Source organism: Macaca fascicularis, chromosome 16 (genome assembly GCF_037993035.2).
Source record: "Macaca fascicularis isolate 582-1 chromosome 16, T2T-MFA8v1.1".
NCBI classification, from domain to species: Eukaryota; Metazoa; Chordata; class Mammalia; order Primates; family Cercopithecidae; genus Macaca; species Macaca fascicularis.
Genome location: NC_088390.1, coordinates 2,014,364 through 2,029,789, shown reverse-complemented (window position 1 = coordinate 2,029,789; position 15,426 = coordinate 2,014,364). Strand labels below are relative to the sequence as shown.

General features: G+C 50.7%; 1 protein-coding gene and 1 long non-coding RNA gene across 2 annotated transcripts; one reads left to right on the top strand and one right to left on the bottom strand.

Moving 5' to 3' along the window:
• Positions 1 to 534: 534 nt before the first annotated feature.
• On the bottom strand, positions 535 to 12,936 carry LOC123569459 (uncharacterized). Its single transcript, XR_006693181.3, has 2 exons — positions 9,875 to 12,936; positions 535 to 1,151 (listed from the first exon to the last, which is right to left on the bottom strand). It is a non-coding gene; the product is annotated as an uncharacterized lncRNA (long non-coding RNA).
• LOC135967916 (UPF0764 protein C16orf89-like) lies at positions 1,150 to 14,057 on the top strand. The gene is made up of 2 exons (XM_065532574.1): positions 1,150 to 2,486; positions 12,976 to 14,057. Exons 1-2 carry the CDS (start codon positions 2,413 to 2,415, stop codon positions 13,118 to 13,120), a joined length of 219 nt encoding a protein of 72 aa, XP_065388646.1. The 5' UTR covers positions 1,150 to 2,412; the 3' UTR covers positions 13,121 to 14,057.
• The last annotated feature ends 1,369 nt before the right edge of the window (positions 14,058 to 15,426 follow it).

The following is a 15,426-nucleotide window of genomic DNA, read 5'->3' as shown; positions in this document are numbered from 1 at the left end:
CCAAAGTGCTGGGATTACAGGTTTGAGCCACCGCGCCCGGCCGGGCTTTTGTTTTTATCCGTGTGCCAAAGGGACTCCATTCCAGTGGGGCTGGGACATGGAGTGTGTCAGCTTCTCCTGTTTCCCTCTCGGACGCTTCAGCTTCCAAACAAGCTTGGCACAGGATTAAAGTCACTCTCTCCTGCTCCATAAGCTCATACATTTTTCAAGCAAGGAAATATACAGAGGAGACAAAGCCCTCATATGCTGAAATTACACCCCGAAAAATAGGTTACTTGACAATGACTTGTTTCTAAGTGGAGCAGACGTTTCTAGGGGCGGAAGTGTTGGCTGGGTTGCCGGGGCCGCCGCCTTTTCCTCCCAACTTACTGCCTCTTAACCTCGCCCAGTCCCTGGGTTTAGAGCCGGGATAATAATTCTCCACACCTCCCTCCTCCCTGAGCTGGTGGAAGGCGTAATGAATCAACATCTGAAGCTCTCTGAAGAGGCCGAGTTCAGGGCGCCGTGCGAGTACACAGCACCACCAGCCACCTCTCGAACCTACATCGAGCTGATTTATTTACCTCCCAAGAAAGAGACAACAGTCATCATATTTACACTTCACGCTGCAGCTTCGTGCATTTCCCTACAGCACCCCGCCCTCTGCCATTGCTAACACTCCATTAAAGACGCTGCTTTTCCACGGAAGAGACGTTCCCTCTCCCAGCATCTCTCTCGTCCTGAGGGTCGCAGCCTCCTTCCCCAAATCACAATCTGTTGCCACAAAACATGTCGCCCCACGGTACACAGGGGGCCACAGCCTCTCCCCAGGAGGATGAGGAAATGGATTCCGTAGGAAAAGAGGAAGTCAGATGCTGCCAATAATTACGAAGCGAAGCAGAGGTGCGTGAAAGGTAAATGGATGTCGTTTAAATGTTGGTCATTTAAAGAGTGCGTAGCGCCCGAGTCCCTCATTACCACGCAGGGCCGCAGACTGGTGGCAATTAGGCTGGCACAGGTAGGACCACCCTGCTGAGAAATGGGGGGATCGTGGCACACCTGCCAGTGAGTGCTGCTGGGGGTAGCATTGGACTTCTCTTCTTTCTGGTTTTTGACAGCCCTCTCGTTTTCAGTAGCATTCCGTCCTTGGTGCTCTCACACAGCTAATAATACTAAAAGAAAAAAAGAAGAAAGAAAGAATGAGATGAAAAGGTTTAAAAGGTTCTTCTAGGCCAGGAGCGGTGGCTCACGCCTATAATCCCAGCACCCTGGGAGGCCATGGAGGGCGGATCACAAGGTCAGGAGTTTGAGACCAGCCTGGCCAAGATGGTGAAATCCCGTCTCTACTGAAAATACAAAACTAGCCGGGCGTGGTGGTGCGAACCTGTAATCCCAGCTACTGGGGAGGCTGAGGCAGAAGAATTGCTTGAACCCAGGAGGCAGAGCTTGCAGTGAGCTGAGATCCAGCCACTGCATTCCAGCCTGGGCGACAGAGCGAGACTCCGTCTCAAAAAAAAAAAAAAAAAAAAGTCTCTATTTCCATACTAATCCTGGGTTGCGCTGAGAAGAGACACTTCTGGCCGGGCGCGGCGGCTCACGCCTGTAATCCCAGCACTTTGGGAGGCCAAGGCGGGCGGATCACAAGGTCAGGAGATCGAGACCACGGTGAAACCCCGTCTCTACTAAAAATACAAAAAATTAGCCGGGCGCGGTTGTGGGCACCTGTAGTCCCAGCTACTCGGGAGGCTGAGGCAGGAGAATGGCGTGAACCCGGGAGGCGGAGTTTGCAGTGAGCCGAGATCGCACCACTGCACTCCAGCCTGGGCGACAGAGCGAGACTCCGTCTCAAAAAAAAAAAAAAAAAAAAAGAGAGAAGAGACACTTCTGTCTGAAAAGCAGGGCAGGCCCATTGAAGCTCAAAGAACCACACCCAGGGGTTCTGCTGTTCTAGGAGAAGGCAGGGGGCTGGGGGTGGGGGCAACGGTGGATGGGAGGGAACAGCCCAGCATGCCGCCTTCATGGCCACCTCTAGACCCCCTGCAGCCGATCTTCAGCTCCCGGAAGACAGCGCCGGCTCCAAAGGGATGTCACTGCTGGGCCTTCCAGCTTCTCTCCCCAGTGCTCTCCAGATCAAAACCCCCAAACTCGTTAACTAAAAACTTTGCTGAGGGAACAGTACATGCCGAGGTGCAGGATGGATGTGGTGCCAACTCTCTCATTAAAGTGCCTTTCACCACGAGAACTCACTGCTGATCACAATGGGCACTTGGTCGCTGCCATTTCAGAGTCAGAGGCTGAAGGGAGGAGAGGAAACAGCTGTGTCCAGGTCAAAACAGATCAAATTTATGACTGGTGGAATGTGGCTGAAAGCTATTTACTGCATGCTTGGTGCCACTATTTTCTTTTCTTTCTTTTTTTTTTTCTTTTTTTGAGATGGAGTCTCGCTCTGTCCCCCAGGCTGGAGTGCAGTGGCACGATCTTGGCTCACTGCAAGCTCCGCCTCCCGGGTTCATGCCATTCTCCTGCCTCAGTCTCCCAAGTAGCTGGTACTACAGGCGCCCGCCACCACGCCCAGCTAATTTTTTGTATTTGTAGTAGAGACGGGGTTTCACCATGTTAGCCAGGATGGTCTCGATCTCCTGATCTCGTGATCCGCCCGCCTCAGCCTCCCAAAGTGCTGGGATTACAGGCGTGAGCCACCGCGCCCGGCCTAGGGTCTCGCTCTGTCACCCAGGCTGGTGTGCCGTGGCATAATCATGGCTCAGAAGGCTCTACCTCCTGGGGCTCAAGCCATCCTCCCTCCCCAGCCTCCCTCCTGAGTAGCTGGGACTACAGGCATATGACACCATGGCTACTTTTTTTTTTTTTTTTTTTTTTTTTTATCTTATTCTGTGCCTTTCTCTTGGCGTCTGGTGGCTGCACACAATCTTTGGTGTTCCTGGGTTTGTAGGGACATCCCTCCAGCCTCTCTGCCTCTATCTTCACGTCCCCTTTTCTGGGCGTCCTGTCTCCTTTTCCTTCTGTTCTCCTAGAAGGACACTTGTCATTGGATTTAGGGCCCACCCTATCCAGGATGACCTTGTCTTGCAATCCTTAACAAACACATCTGCAAGGACCCTTTTTCCCATCAAGGTTTCATTCTCTGTTTCCAGGTGGACATATCTTATGGGCAGCCACCGTTCGACCTACTGTGGTAGCCACGGTGACCCAGAGAACTTCTCTCTCAGCCCCCACTGGATCCTCTGCTGTCAATGGGACAGAGAAGAAAAAAGAGAAGGGGGTAGAGAGAGAAGAAGGGAAAGAATGAAGGGGAGGGAGAGTTAGCCAGTTGGCCAGTAACTGCCCCCGCCTACTGCCAGTAACTCAGTCACCCCTTGGGTTACCATAATTTTGGTGGTTTTTTTTTTTTCTTCTTGAGACGGAGTCTCCCTCTGTTGCTCAGGCTGGAGTGCAGTGGCCGGATCTCGGCTCACTGTAACCTCCACCTCCCACCTTCAAGCGATTCTCCTGCCCCAGGCTCCCAAGCAGCTGGGACTACAGGCGCACACCACCACCAGGCCCGGCTAATTTTTATATTTTTGGTAGAGAAATATAAAAATTTCGCCATGTTGGCCAGGCTGGTCTCGAACTCCTGACCTCAAGTGATCTGCCCACCTCAGCCTCCCAAAGTGCTGGGATTACAGGCGTGAGCCGCTGTGCCTAGCCGGGTAACTGTAATTTTGGATCCATCACAAAGCCACGGGGGTACTGGACCTTTCCCGAGACAGGCCACACCTGCCTAAACCACGTCCCTGTCTCAGAGGGTCCCTCAGCCCCGAGTCCCTTCTCGCTGAGGCGGTTTCTAAAGCGGGAGACCACAGCAGAGCATCTTGCCCACAAGGCACCCTCAGCGAGGAACGGAGCCAAAAGAGAAGTCTGAGCCAAGCACGGGAACCAGGGATACTCCTCCTCACGTGTCCTCACCGGAAGCTGGCAGTCGCCAGGGCCAAGCACAGAGCTCTCCTCCTATAGGGGGCTTTGCAGACATTTACCAGCCTTTTGTCGATGGGAAAGGGACGGAAGCTCATTCTACTGTAATGGAACCTATTATGTCACAGGTGGGTTCTGATCATTAGAAAGCACTTTTTTTGGTTGAGTCAAAACCAACCTGCCTGCAATGCTGTTCACCCACTGTCCCAAATTTGCCTTCAGGAGCTCGAAGAAATGATGGTCACCACCAGACTCCAGAAGCTGCCTCACGCTAATCACCCAAGGGCATGAAAACATCCCCCAGAGGTTCCAGGGCACCAGCAGCTGGGCCAGACTGACCAAAGGAATTTCCATGTTTCCTTGAGCATGGATAGCAGCCATCACTGCATTTTAAAAAAATGTAGCCCACGTCTCCCAGAATTAGATGTATAAAAGAAAAAAACATGTTAGCCCACGATATGCTAGGTGTTTTACGTATGGTATTTCTAATCCTTACAACTGGCCCCGAAGGCATGCACTAATATCATCCTTGCTTTATACACGAGGGAATAAGTTCTGAGGTCAGGTAAATGGAAGATGGGGGATTTGAACTCAGATCTGCCTGACCACAGTCCTCACGTTGTCTTTCTCCCCACGCTGCCTCCCTCATGTGCAAAGGAACAGTCTATTTTCTACGCCTGGGGGCCGGAAAGTGGGGAAAGAATGAGTGTCCTCAAAGGAGGGTGAGGATAAAGCAGAAACTCCACTTTCATATCTAAACTAAGTAATCATGTTTTATTTCCATTTCCCTGAACACATAGTTCAGTTACACGGTTTAAAAAAAATACAACGGGTTCTCGAGAAATGTCAAGTATTACATTTCGGCGGACGTGTACAGAACAATCAAAATGTTGGACATCCCCAAACAGATGCAAACCTTCACCAAAGTCTCTTCCAGAGGCACGTCACTGAGGTTTGAAAAGAGCAGCTCATGGATCGGGCCCGGTTGATTTTCCTCATGTGTGAGCTTCATACCTCCAAAGTCTGGTTCACCCAGAGGAGAAAATATAATAATTATGATTCCTTGCACATTTATGGACTGTTTTATGTTTTTCCTTTCCCACAAATTATTGTGTTTGATCCTCACTTCCACCCTGTGAGGTGGGAGAGACAAATGTGCCCCTGGCTGCACATGTCAGGACACCAGGAGGTGCAGGAGTCCCTGGAGGAGGGCGGGAGGTAAGCAGGTGTCCTCTTTCCTCTGCTCTTCTTGCAGGAGGCCCACTGTCCCCTTTTTTTTTTTTTGAGATGGATCTGGCCCTGTCGCCCAGGCTGGAGTGCAGTGGCGCAATCTTGGCTCACCGCAACCTCCACCTCCCGGGTTCAAGGGATTCTCATGCCTTAGCCTTGCGAGCAGCTGGGATTACAGGCATACGCCACCACGCCTGGCTAATTTTTGTATTTTTAGCAGAGATGGGGTTTCACCACGTTAGCCAGACTGGTCTCAAACTCCTGACCTCAGGTGATCCATCCACCTAGGCCTCCCAAAGTGCTGAGATTACAGGCATGAGCCACTGCGCCCGGCCCCCCGTCCCCTTTCAAGCTTTAGAGTCCCCCCAAAAAAGTTGTGGCCATTGTGGGCATGGTGGCTCATGTCTGTAATCCCAGCACTTTGGGAGGCCAAGGTGGGTGGATCACCTGAGGTTAGAAGTTCGAGACCAGCCTGGCCAACATGGCAAAACCGTCTCTACTAAAAACACAAAAATTAGCCGGGCATGGTTGTGAGTGCCTGGAATCCCAGCTACTCTGGAGGTGGAGGCTGAGGCTGGAGAATCGCTTGAACCCAGGAGGCGGAGGTTGCAGTGAGCCAAGATTGTGCCATTGCACTCCAGCCTGGGCAACAAGAGCGAAACTCCATCTAAAAAAACAAAGAAATCTATCTATCTATCTATCTATCTATCTATCTATCTATCTATCTATCTATCGCCATTGGAGATCCCACCAAAGAGTTGATGTAGAAAGACAGAAGATGGAAAGGGAGAGGAAGGACCATGGTAATTCCCAAAAGAGGAACTATGGTATCCCTAAAGCCAGAGACCGGATTACAGCTTGTGCCAGGGACACCAGTCAGCCAGAGCAGCCAGGCTCCCCCCAGAAGGAGGAACCAGAAGCCTTTTGAAATGGAATGTTCTTCCCGCTTGCAGGACCTTTTTCTTGGGACCCCGAGCTTGCCTTCAGCAACAACGGTGTTGGCCCAGAGAGATCTGGAAGGCTGGCAGACACTAGTCCCCTCTGCTGTCTGTGGCCAGAACAGAGCATAGCTGCACGTGCTTCTCCGAGGTCATATTGGCTAATGAATTAAGGTTAGCAGCTAAACACCGAAAAGAAAGGGCACTGAACTTTACTCTGCTACCACTTTGCTTCTAAGTAAATACTCTGGGGATTGCCTCACTCGCTCATCAAATGCCAGCAGTTCCTCTGAATGACAAGCTGACGGCCCCCAGTGGGCGTTCATAATACATGAGTAGACTCATTCTTCCTTGAGACGGTCAGGCTGGCCTTTGCCTCATGCAGAACTCCCAGGACATAGAAAAGCTTCACGGCCACACCTCAAAAAATTCTGTTGGCTTCATAATTCCCACCCAGAAGGGAACTGACTCCTGAAACAAGGGATCCCCAGAGCTTGGCCCCTTCCCCCATGGCCTGGGGGTGCCTTCCTACAGCACACCTCCTGGAAACCTCTGTTTCCATGTTGGGGGACCACTCTGCTCCTGCACACGGAGAAAGGAAGAGTTGAGGTTTCCATGGTCATTTTTTCGTTACAGTAATGAAAGTCTTGAAATGATCACAGAAGGAAAACTGGAAAATTTTCTCCTAAAAAGAGCTGAGGCAAATTATTATAGCAACCGAATCCTAAAAGGAATTTTCAAGTAAAAATATGGCTCATGTGAAGTTGTTATGGCAACTGACATTTAAAAGTAACTGGATTGGGGCAAGTTTCTTTCTCCACCCTCTCTGCAAAGTCTTGCAGTAACTTCATGCTAAAATTATGCCTCAATTTTAATTAGCCAAATAGGTCATAAATACAGCGTATTCCCAAATCCTTACGATTTCCGCCCTGTGCGCAGCTGATCTACTAATGAGAAACTATTTCCAAGAAAACCCACTTACCGTTAAAACTCCTATCCAATATTTTTCTAATATAATTGATCCATTTAAACACATTGCATAATGTGATATTCTGTAGCATTCTATTAACATGATAAATAGCAGTGGGGGGGTGGGGAAGCCCAAGAGATTAAACATATTGCAAGCAGTGTAACTGTATTTAAATAACTCCAGCCACTGCCGAGGTAAACGCACTGTTCCCATCATCAAATACGGTCTAAACTCGGCTGCGTATCCCAGACTGCACGGGTATTAATAGGACGGCAGAAGGGGGGGGCAATAAGAAATGACAGGCAACTTCAAAGACATAAAATTTCTATTAGGCTTTGTTATAAGATTACATCAAAGCAGTTCATGTGTTTTAATCTGGGGAGAGAAGCAGCAACTACTCGGGGTTTGTGCCTGGGGGTTGCCTCTGTGTACTGAACCAGACGGTTTGCATAATGAACAATTTTCATTCAATCAGGATTTCAGCACAGATAGCTAGCTCCCTCTTCAAGGTCCCAGGCACAGGCTCCTAGTTTTCATTCTCCCAGCTCCACCTGCTGGAGAAACAGCTTGGAACCGGGAGGAAGGGGACGCAGGGCAGCGTTTCTAAGCCACGATGCTAAATTCGGGTGCCTGAAATTAGGGATCTGACTTGAGACACCCCGGCCCGCTGCGCCCCGCAGACAGGGCGTCTGTGAGATACCTGGGGGCGCAGCCTGGGTCCGCCCCTGCAGCCTGCAGAGAAGGCGCGGGGGGTCCAGGCCTGAAACCTCCGCCCCTCCCAGCGCCTCCGGAATGAGGGAATTTGGAATGAATCGAACCCCAGGGAGAACGGAGTTGGGGGAAGGCGGTTCGCCCCAGAGACTGGCGGACAAGGTGGCTGGCTTCAAACACCAAACGCGGTTCCCACCTGGCCCAGTCACCTTTCAAGTTTCCCGGCCACCCGGGTCTCCGGGAAATCAAACGGGCGAGAAAAAGCTGCCCGCGTGGAATTGCATTTTCATGCACAATGGGGAACTGAAGCGCTGAGCAGAACGTTTTGAAAACCTGGCACAGCCGACGCAGGCTGGGAGGAAGGGAAGTCCCGGGCGGGCGGGCGAGCGGCTGCGCCCGGACTCGGGGCTGCGGCCTAATCCGCGCTGATCCCGGGGCTTAGCGCGCGCCCCTCCCGGGCTGAGGCCGCAAGACCCAGAGGCGCCACCTGGCTGCGTCCCCGTGGGGAGGCCGCCCGGGGAGGGCAGGGGACATCAAGCCGCGTGCAACTGTTTTCGAAAACCTGGGATGATCATTTAAATGTTTAAAATATGCACATGGTAATTCAAAACTAATTACCCTGAGCACATTTGAAACATTTATGCCATCGTCTCTGGATCCTGCCTACCGATTGTGCGCGGCGGCTCACTCTGCTGTTTCTATAAACTGCTTCAGTGATTTTAACTTCCAAGCTAAATCCGGCAGCGCAGGCTCTGCCTCCCGCCCTTGGTTGGTGGAGGGACCCCTTTCCTGACTTCCAGGAGAGGAGGCTGTGCCCCGTTTCCCTGGAGAGCCATTTGTCACGGTCTCGCAGCTCTGGCTGCGGAATCCTGGCCCTCGTTGTGTTCATCATGGTCATATCCATTATTTAATTTAGGTTAAAAATGACCTTTCTCCCCACCTATTCCTTTTCTTGTTGTTTTCTCCCCATTTCCCCTTCCTCTGTCTTGGCACGTGGCCTCCATTTCCCAATCACAGCCCACCCGGCTCCTTCTCCATTTGGGGGTGCACCCGGAAGGCTTTTGGGGGTTGTAAGGTGGCCACATCCACCAGCTACCCTGAGAAGCAGGACTGAACTGGGCCAACCTGGGCGAACAGCAGCCACTGCCGGGCACGTTATAGTGGCTGCCAGGGCACACACACGTGCACATGCCACACACACGTGTGCACACACACCATCCACGTGCACGCATGCCTCAGACACGGAGCCAGGCCTGCTTACAGACTGGACTAATTAGACCTGGGCAGGTCCTGAAGCAAATTCACTTCCCCAATTTCCAGAATAAAATGAGTTCTCTTCCTCTGGGGGCACTAAACCAGCATGCCCGGCTCAGGGACCGAGAATGGTGGTGTGGCCAAAACGACCTGACTTCCCAAACCTATCCGGGGAGACTGACCGGGGGCTGGGATTGGAAGAGGCGCCATTCTGGAGTCCAGAAATTAACACAGGCTTATAAATATGTTCCGGGACACAGACGAGCAATGACTGGTTCCTTATTAACACTGCAAAGATGCCCGTGGCAGGTTTTAGGCGTTTAGGAATACAAAAGTGGGTTAGATTCCCACAGCCAGCTCCAGTTTGATAGAGCTGATATTACTAGGTTTAACTAGAACCATTAAGAGACTCTTCATTATCCCCACACCACCGCCACCGAAGTTATCACACGAGCCATAATGCAAGAGAATTTCCATTCCATCAACAAGAGAGGGAGCCAGTCTATCTTTGTCCAAAGAAAATGAGCAGCCCAGCACGAAGCTTGGGAGGAATCGAGTGCATAACCCACCAATAACATCCCCAGCAGGATTTCCTCAGCTATGCGGTGGGCTAAGCGGAGGCAGGCTGCTCCGGTGTGCTCTTCCCGTGTACCTGGCCTGCGAGAATGCCAGCTCTATGAGCAGCTGAAAGGTCAATTAGTGACAAAGGACACTCCTAGGACCTACATTCCACAGGGCTTAAGTCTTAAGCTCCAAAGAAATGAAGATCCAGGCCGCCCTCCCGGTGTGCAGCAATCTCATTTATTTTTCTACAAAGACTCACCGCTCAAACCAAGCTAATTTTCTTGGTATCACCTGCACCTGGTTTACTGGCTCCTGCGCAAAGTGCCGGTCCTTCAGTCTGAAGTGGACTTTTCTTCCAGCTGGTCCCCGTTTTGCACCTTCACGATGATCAGTCACCGGTCTTGTGTCTGCCTCCACCAGACTGTCCCCTCTCCTCCACTGGACTCCCTTCCCACACCACATACTCGGCACCCTCTGTCACTCTGCTTTTGCTTATAGAAAGTGCTCTTCCGTTGTGTGAGGCTCCCCGGCTCATGGATGGAAATTGAGAAGGGTCCAGGTCTTCTATTTCCTTCACATTTCTTGTGTCACCTCAAGTATCTTCTCACGGGACAGACACCATGTCAGATATACGGAGGACCCGGTTTTATCGCTGGAGTCAGAAGCCCCACAAGATGACCCCGCACACCCCCATACACAGCAGAAATTGGACCCCTCATTCAGATGTTCCTGGCATCCTATAACTCGCCTAAAGCTAGATTTATTGCTCCTGCTGTAAAGTGTATCTGCTCTAAGCCTCGCTTAAAAGCTACCACTTGGCAGAAGATCAAGTTAGAAGTGCAGGCCAGCAGGTGATGGTGAGGGAGGGTAGGAGGGGGTGGGGAGGTGGCGGGGTGGAGCCAAGAATGGAAGCGCTGAGAACTACCAGCTCAATATTTAACCTAACTGGTAATTTGCTGTGACAATTATGCCACAAACGGAACACTACCACTATGCAAGAATGTTGCGCTCTAATCAAGAGGGCTCTGCTTTTCCTAGTCACTGGCACTTTAATAACACACACAAAATGAGGCTTGGCTGCAGGAGCTCAGGGTTCTATCAGGAAGCACGTGCAGCACGCGGCGGCGGCCTGCACATCGGTCTGAGTGTTGCTGCCCGGTGAGCCTGCTAACACCTTCAATTCTCCCTCAGACAGAGACGGAAGGGAACAGAGCAGTCAGGCCCTCTCACGACGAGAGCCGCTTTGACTGACAGGCGTCTTCCCGGAGAGCCTGTGCGTGCCCCCACTGCAAATCGACACTCTTCCCAGCGCCTCTTTCCAACCAGGAAGGCTTGGTGTGGGTTTGATCCTTACAGAGTAACTTTAACAAGGATTTCCATAAAAATAAAAGTCCACGGAAACACATCTTCCTCTTCAAGATGGAGAGCAAGACAGGCACAGGGACACACACACACACAGCCAAACACCGAAACCGCCAGTTAAAGACCCTGGTATGAGACAAAAGAATATTGTTAACATCACGGCTATAAAGGATGTTGCCATCTTCTAAACTGACTGCTGGGTTCCTGAAACGTGGCTAAGTAAGACAAACTGTTTTTTGCGTAATTAGTGGCTCCTTTATGGAAGGTTTGCTGCCTGGGAAGAGCCCATTAGAGGAGGAGAGCTCATTTGCAAGGATGCACCTTATACAGCTATTCAGGTTTTGAATGAATCGTGGAGCAGGAAATGGGTGGTGGTGCTGGTGATGGTGGGAGTCGCGGCGTTATGGAAGCAGAAAAGCTTTCTGCAAGAGACAGGCTTAGCATTACAAGCCTAAGTACTGAGGAGATCAGCGTTCCCAGGCAAACATATAAGCCTCTAAAATTTTAGGCCAGTAGAAATGACCTCTGTACCATGGCTGACTGAAGATATAAATAAACTTCAACTTGAACAGCAGTGTCAACGGTGAGAGGAGATGAGAGTCCAATTGGGGCTTATTTTTAAAAAGTCCTAGCTGTTCTGACTCCATTTCAGGGCAGGGCATTCAAGAGCACAGAGCTGGAGCTCCCTGTAGCGAGCCCTCCTCTGTAACAGCCACCAGCCCCTGGGTTACCTGGCTGTTGAAAGGAGGCTGCACCACACACAAGTTAAATATAGGTTTGGTTATTTGCATTTTACAAGCACCGAGAATGTTATCTGAGGAAGCTGTCATTTTTAATGACAGCACAAACTTCCAATTACCAACTGGGTAATGCACTAGGGAACGGGCATAATTTTATAAGAACGGCTCACCATTATTAAAAGTTTACATGATCACTTTCGAATTGGCTATATAAATATTTCTCACGAGGCAGGTGGGATTCAGTTTTTCACAAGGTCTATTCAAGGCTGAAAAAAATGGTTTGTTTTATTGAAAAGTACACATTTTGAGACTCATCAACAGCTAAAGAGAGGGTGTAAAGTGACAGCTACTAAGAGCCTGAGAAGCTGCAAATGCGGCCAGGTGGCTGGTTCAAAGCCTGTCACCCACACTCACGAGCTCACTGGCGAGTCAGACCCTCTCACGACAAACCCAGTGCAGGTTAGGGGTACGGCGATGGATAACACAAGAACCTCTTACTGGCCGGGCACAGCGTCTCACCTCCGTAATCCCAGCACTTTGGGAGGTCGAGGAGGCCGGATCACCGGAGGTCAGGAGTTCAGGATCAGCCCGGCCAACATGGTGAAATACTGTCTCTACTAAAAATACAGAAATTAGCCGGACATGGTGACACATGCCTGTAATCCAAGCTACTCAGGAGGCTGAGGCAGGAGAATCGCTTGAACCCGGGAGGTGGAGGTTGCAATGAGCCGAGACTGCGCCACTGCACTCCAGCCTGGGCAACAGAGAGACTCCATCTCAAAAAATATATATACCTTTTACTCAGCCCATGCTCAAACCCTACCCTATTTGCGCCAGGAACCCAGCTCCCTTTGGTGCCTCTACCCAGCCTCCATGGCACTGCGTGGCTTCATGTCAGTGACGAACACAGCACACGCCACCGTTTCCAGGTATTGCTCTCGGTCTTCCACACACAGACCAGACAGCCCTGACCTAAATGAAGGCTCTAATCTGTGAGTCTCAAATCACCCAATTCTTTATGAAGTCTTTCCTGATTGACTGCAGTCTTCCAGCAATTTCTCCCTCAACTGCATTTTAATTTCACTGTGATGTGACTACTCAGCTTCCAAGCCTTGCTCCAAATAGTCCACAGTTCTCAGGGACAGGTATCTTTTTTTTTTTTTTTTCTTTTTGTTGTTGTTGAGACGGAGTCTCGCTCTGTCTCCCAGGCTGGAGTGCAGTGGCGCGATCTCAGCTCACTGCAAGCTCCGCCTCCCAGGTTTATGCCATTCTCCTGCCTCAGCCTCCCAAGTAGCTGGGACTACAGGTGCCCACCACCTTGCCCGGCTAGTTTTTTGTATTTTTTAGTAGAGACGGGGTTTCACCGTGTTAGCCAGGATGGTCTCGATCTCCTGACCTCGTGATCCACCCGTCTCGGCCTCCCAAAGTGCTGGGATTACAGGCTTGAGCCACCACGCCCGGCCAGGGACAGGTATCTTGATTTAAAGTCACACACTGGCTGGGCGCCGTGGCTCATGTCTGTAATCTCAGCACTTTGGGAGGCCAAGGTGGGCGGATCACCTGAGGTCGAGAGTTTGAGACCAGCCTGACCAACATGGAGAAACCCCGTCTCTACTAAAAATACAAAATTAGCTGGGTGTGGCGGCGCAAGCCTGTAATCCCAGCTACTCCAGAGAATGAGGCAGGAGAATTGCTTGAACCTGGGAGGCAGAGGTTGCAGTGAGCCGAGATCACGCCACTGCACTCCAGCCTGGGCAACAAGAGCGAAACTGTGTCTCAAAAAAAAAAAAAAAAAAAAAAAAGTAACACACTAAGGCCGGCGTGGTGGCTCACGCCTGTAATCCCAGCACTTTGGGAGGCTGAGGCGGGCAGACCACGAGGTCAGGAGACTGAGACCATCCTGGCTAACGTGGTGAAACCCCGTCTCTACTAAAATTACAAAAAATTAGCCGGGCGTGATGGCAGGCGCCTGTAGTCCCAGCTACTCGGGAGGCTGAGGCAGGAGAATGGTGTGAACCCGGGAGGCAGAGGTTGTAGTGAGCCGAGATCGTGCCACTGCACTCCAGCCTGGCAACAGAGTGAGACTCTATAAAAAAAAAAAAAAAAAAGAAAAGAAAAATCAGCTGGGAGTGCTAGTGCATACCTGTAGTCCCAGCTACTCAAGAGGCTGAGGCAGGAGAATCACTTAAACCCAGGAGGTGGAGGTTGCAGTGAGCCGGGATCGCACCACTGCACTCCAGCCTGGCCGATAGAGACTCCATCTCAAAAAATAAAGTCACATACTGAGAGGCTGGAACCAGGAAGACAAGTGACTACATACTTTTCTCAATGACTTTTCAAAACCACCATTACAAATATAATTACAAGATTTAATGATCATTAATAGCTTTAGATAATCAGGTTGATTTATAGGCAAGTCAAATGTATTCTCAAGAGGCCATTTTTGCCAGGCTGGTGGAAAACAAAGAGTTTAGCCTCTTCATAGGCACAACCCCCATCTGTGTAGTAGGCAGGATGAAACTAGGGCTCCAAAGCCTTCCTTTCCCCTCCCCTCCCTACATTAATCTACCTGCTTCCAAGGGCCTGCTCAAATTACCTACCAGCCCTTGATGGTCTACAGGGTTAGAGGAGTTATCCCTGGACTTAGGCAAAGAAAAATCAGAGAACCTGGCCGGGCGCGGTGGCTCAAGCCTGTAATCCCAGCACTTTGGGAGGCCGAGGCGGGTGGATCACGAGGTCAGGAGATCGAGACCATCCTGGCTAACATGGTGAAACCCCGTCTCTACTAAAAATACAAAAAACTAGCCGGGCGTGGTGGCGGGCGCCTGTAGTCCCAGCTACTCGGAGGCTGAGGCAGGAGAATGGCGTGAACCTGGGAGGCGGAGCTTGCAGTGAGCCGAGATCGCGCCACTGCACTCCAGCCTGGGTGACACAGCGCGAGACTCCGTCTCAAAAAAAAAAAAAAAAAAAAGAAAAATCAGAGAACCTAACAGAACAAGAGAAGGCATAGATTTTCAGTGCCACAAAGTATACACGCTTCTGCCCGTGAAATTCTGAATTTATAACAATTAGAAAAGTATAAGCCTCCTGTAAGAGTGAGTTGGCTCAGTACACACATCCAAAGAGCCAAACACCACTTACGATTATTTATCTAAAGCTATAAATGATTAGTACATCTTTTAATTAAGTTTGTGATTTTTTTGTTGTTGTTTGTTTTTTTTTGAGATGGAGTCTCCCTCAGTCGCTCAGGCTGGAGTGCAGTAGCACGATCTTGGCTCACCGCAACCTCCGCCTCCCGGGTTCACGCCATTCTCCTGCCTCAGCCTCCCGAGTAGCTGGGACTACAGGCGCCTGCCACCACTCCTGGCTAAGTTTTTGTCTTTTTAGTAGAGACAGGGTTTCACCATGTTAGCCAGGATGGTCTTGATCTCCTGACCTCGTGATCCACCTGCCTCGGCCTCCCAAAGTGCTGGGATTACAGGCGTAAGCCACCGTGCCCGGCCATACCCAGCTAATTTTTGTGTTTTTAGTAGAGATGTGGTTTCACCATGTTGGCCAGGCTGGTCTGGAACTCCTGATCCCAAGTGATCCGCCTGCCTTGGCCTCCCAAAGTGTGGGATTATAGGTGTGAGCCACTGCACCTGGCCTGATGGTGGTTTTGATGCGATTTTTATCAAAATAAAGATGTCCATCCTAGGAGAAAATCATT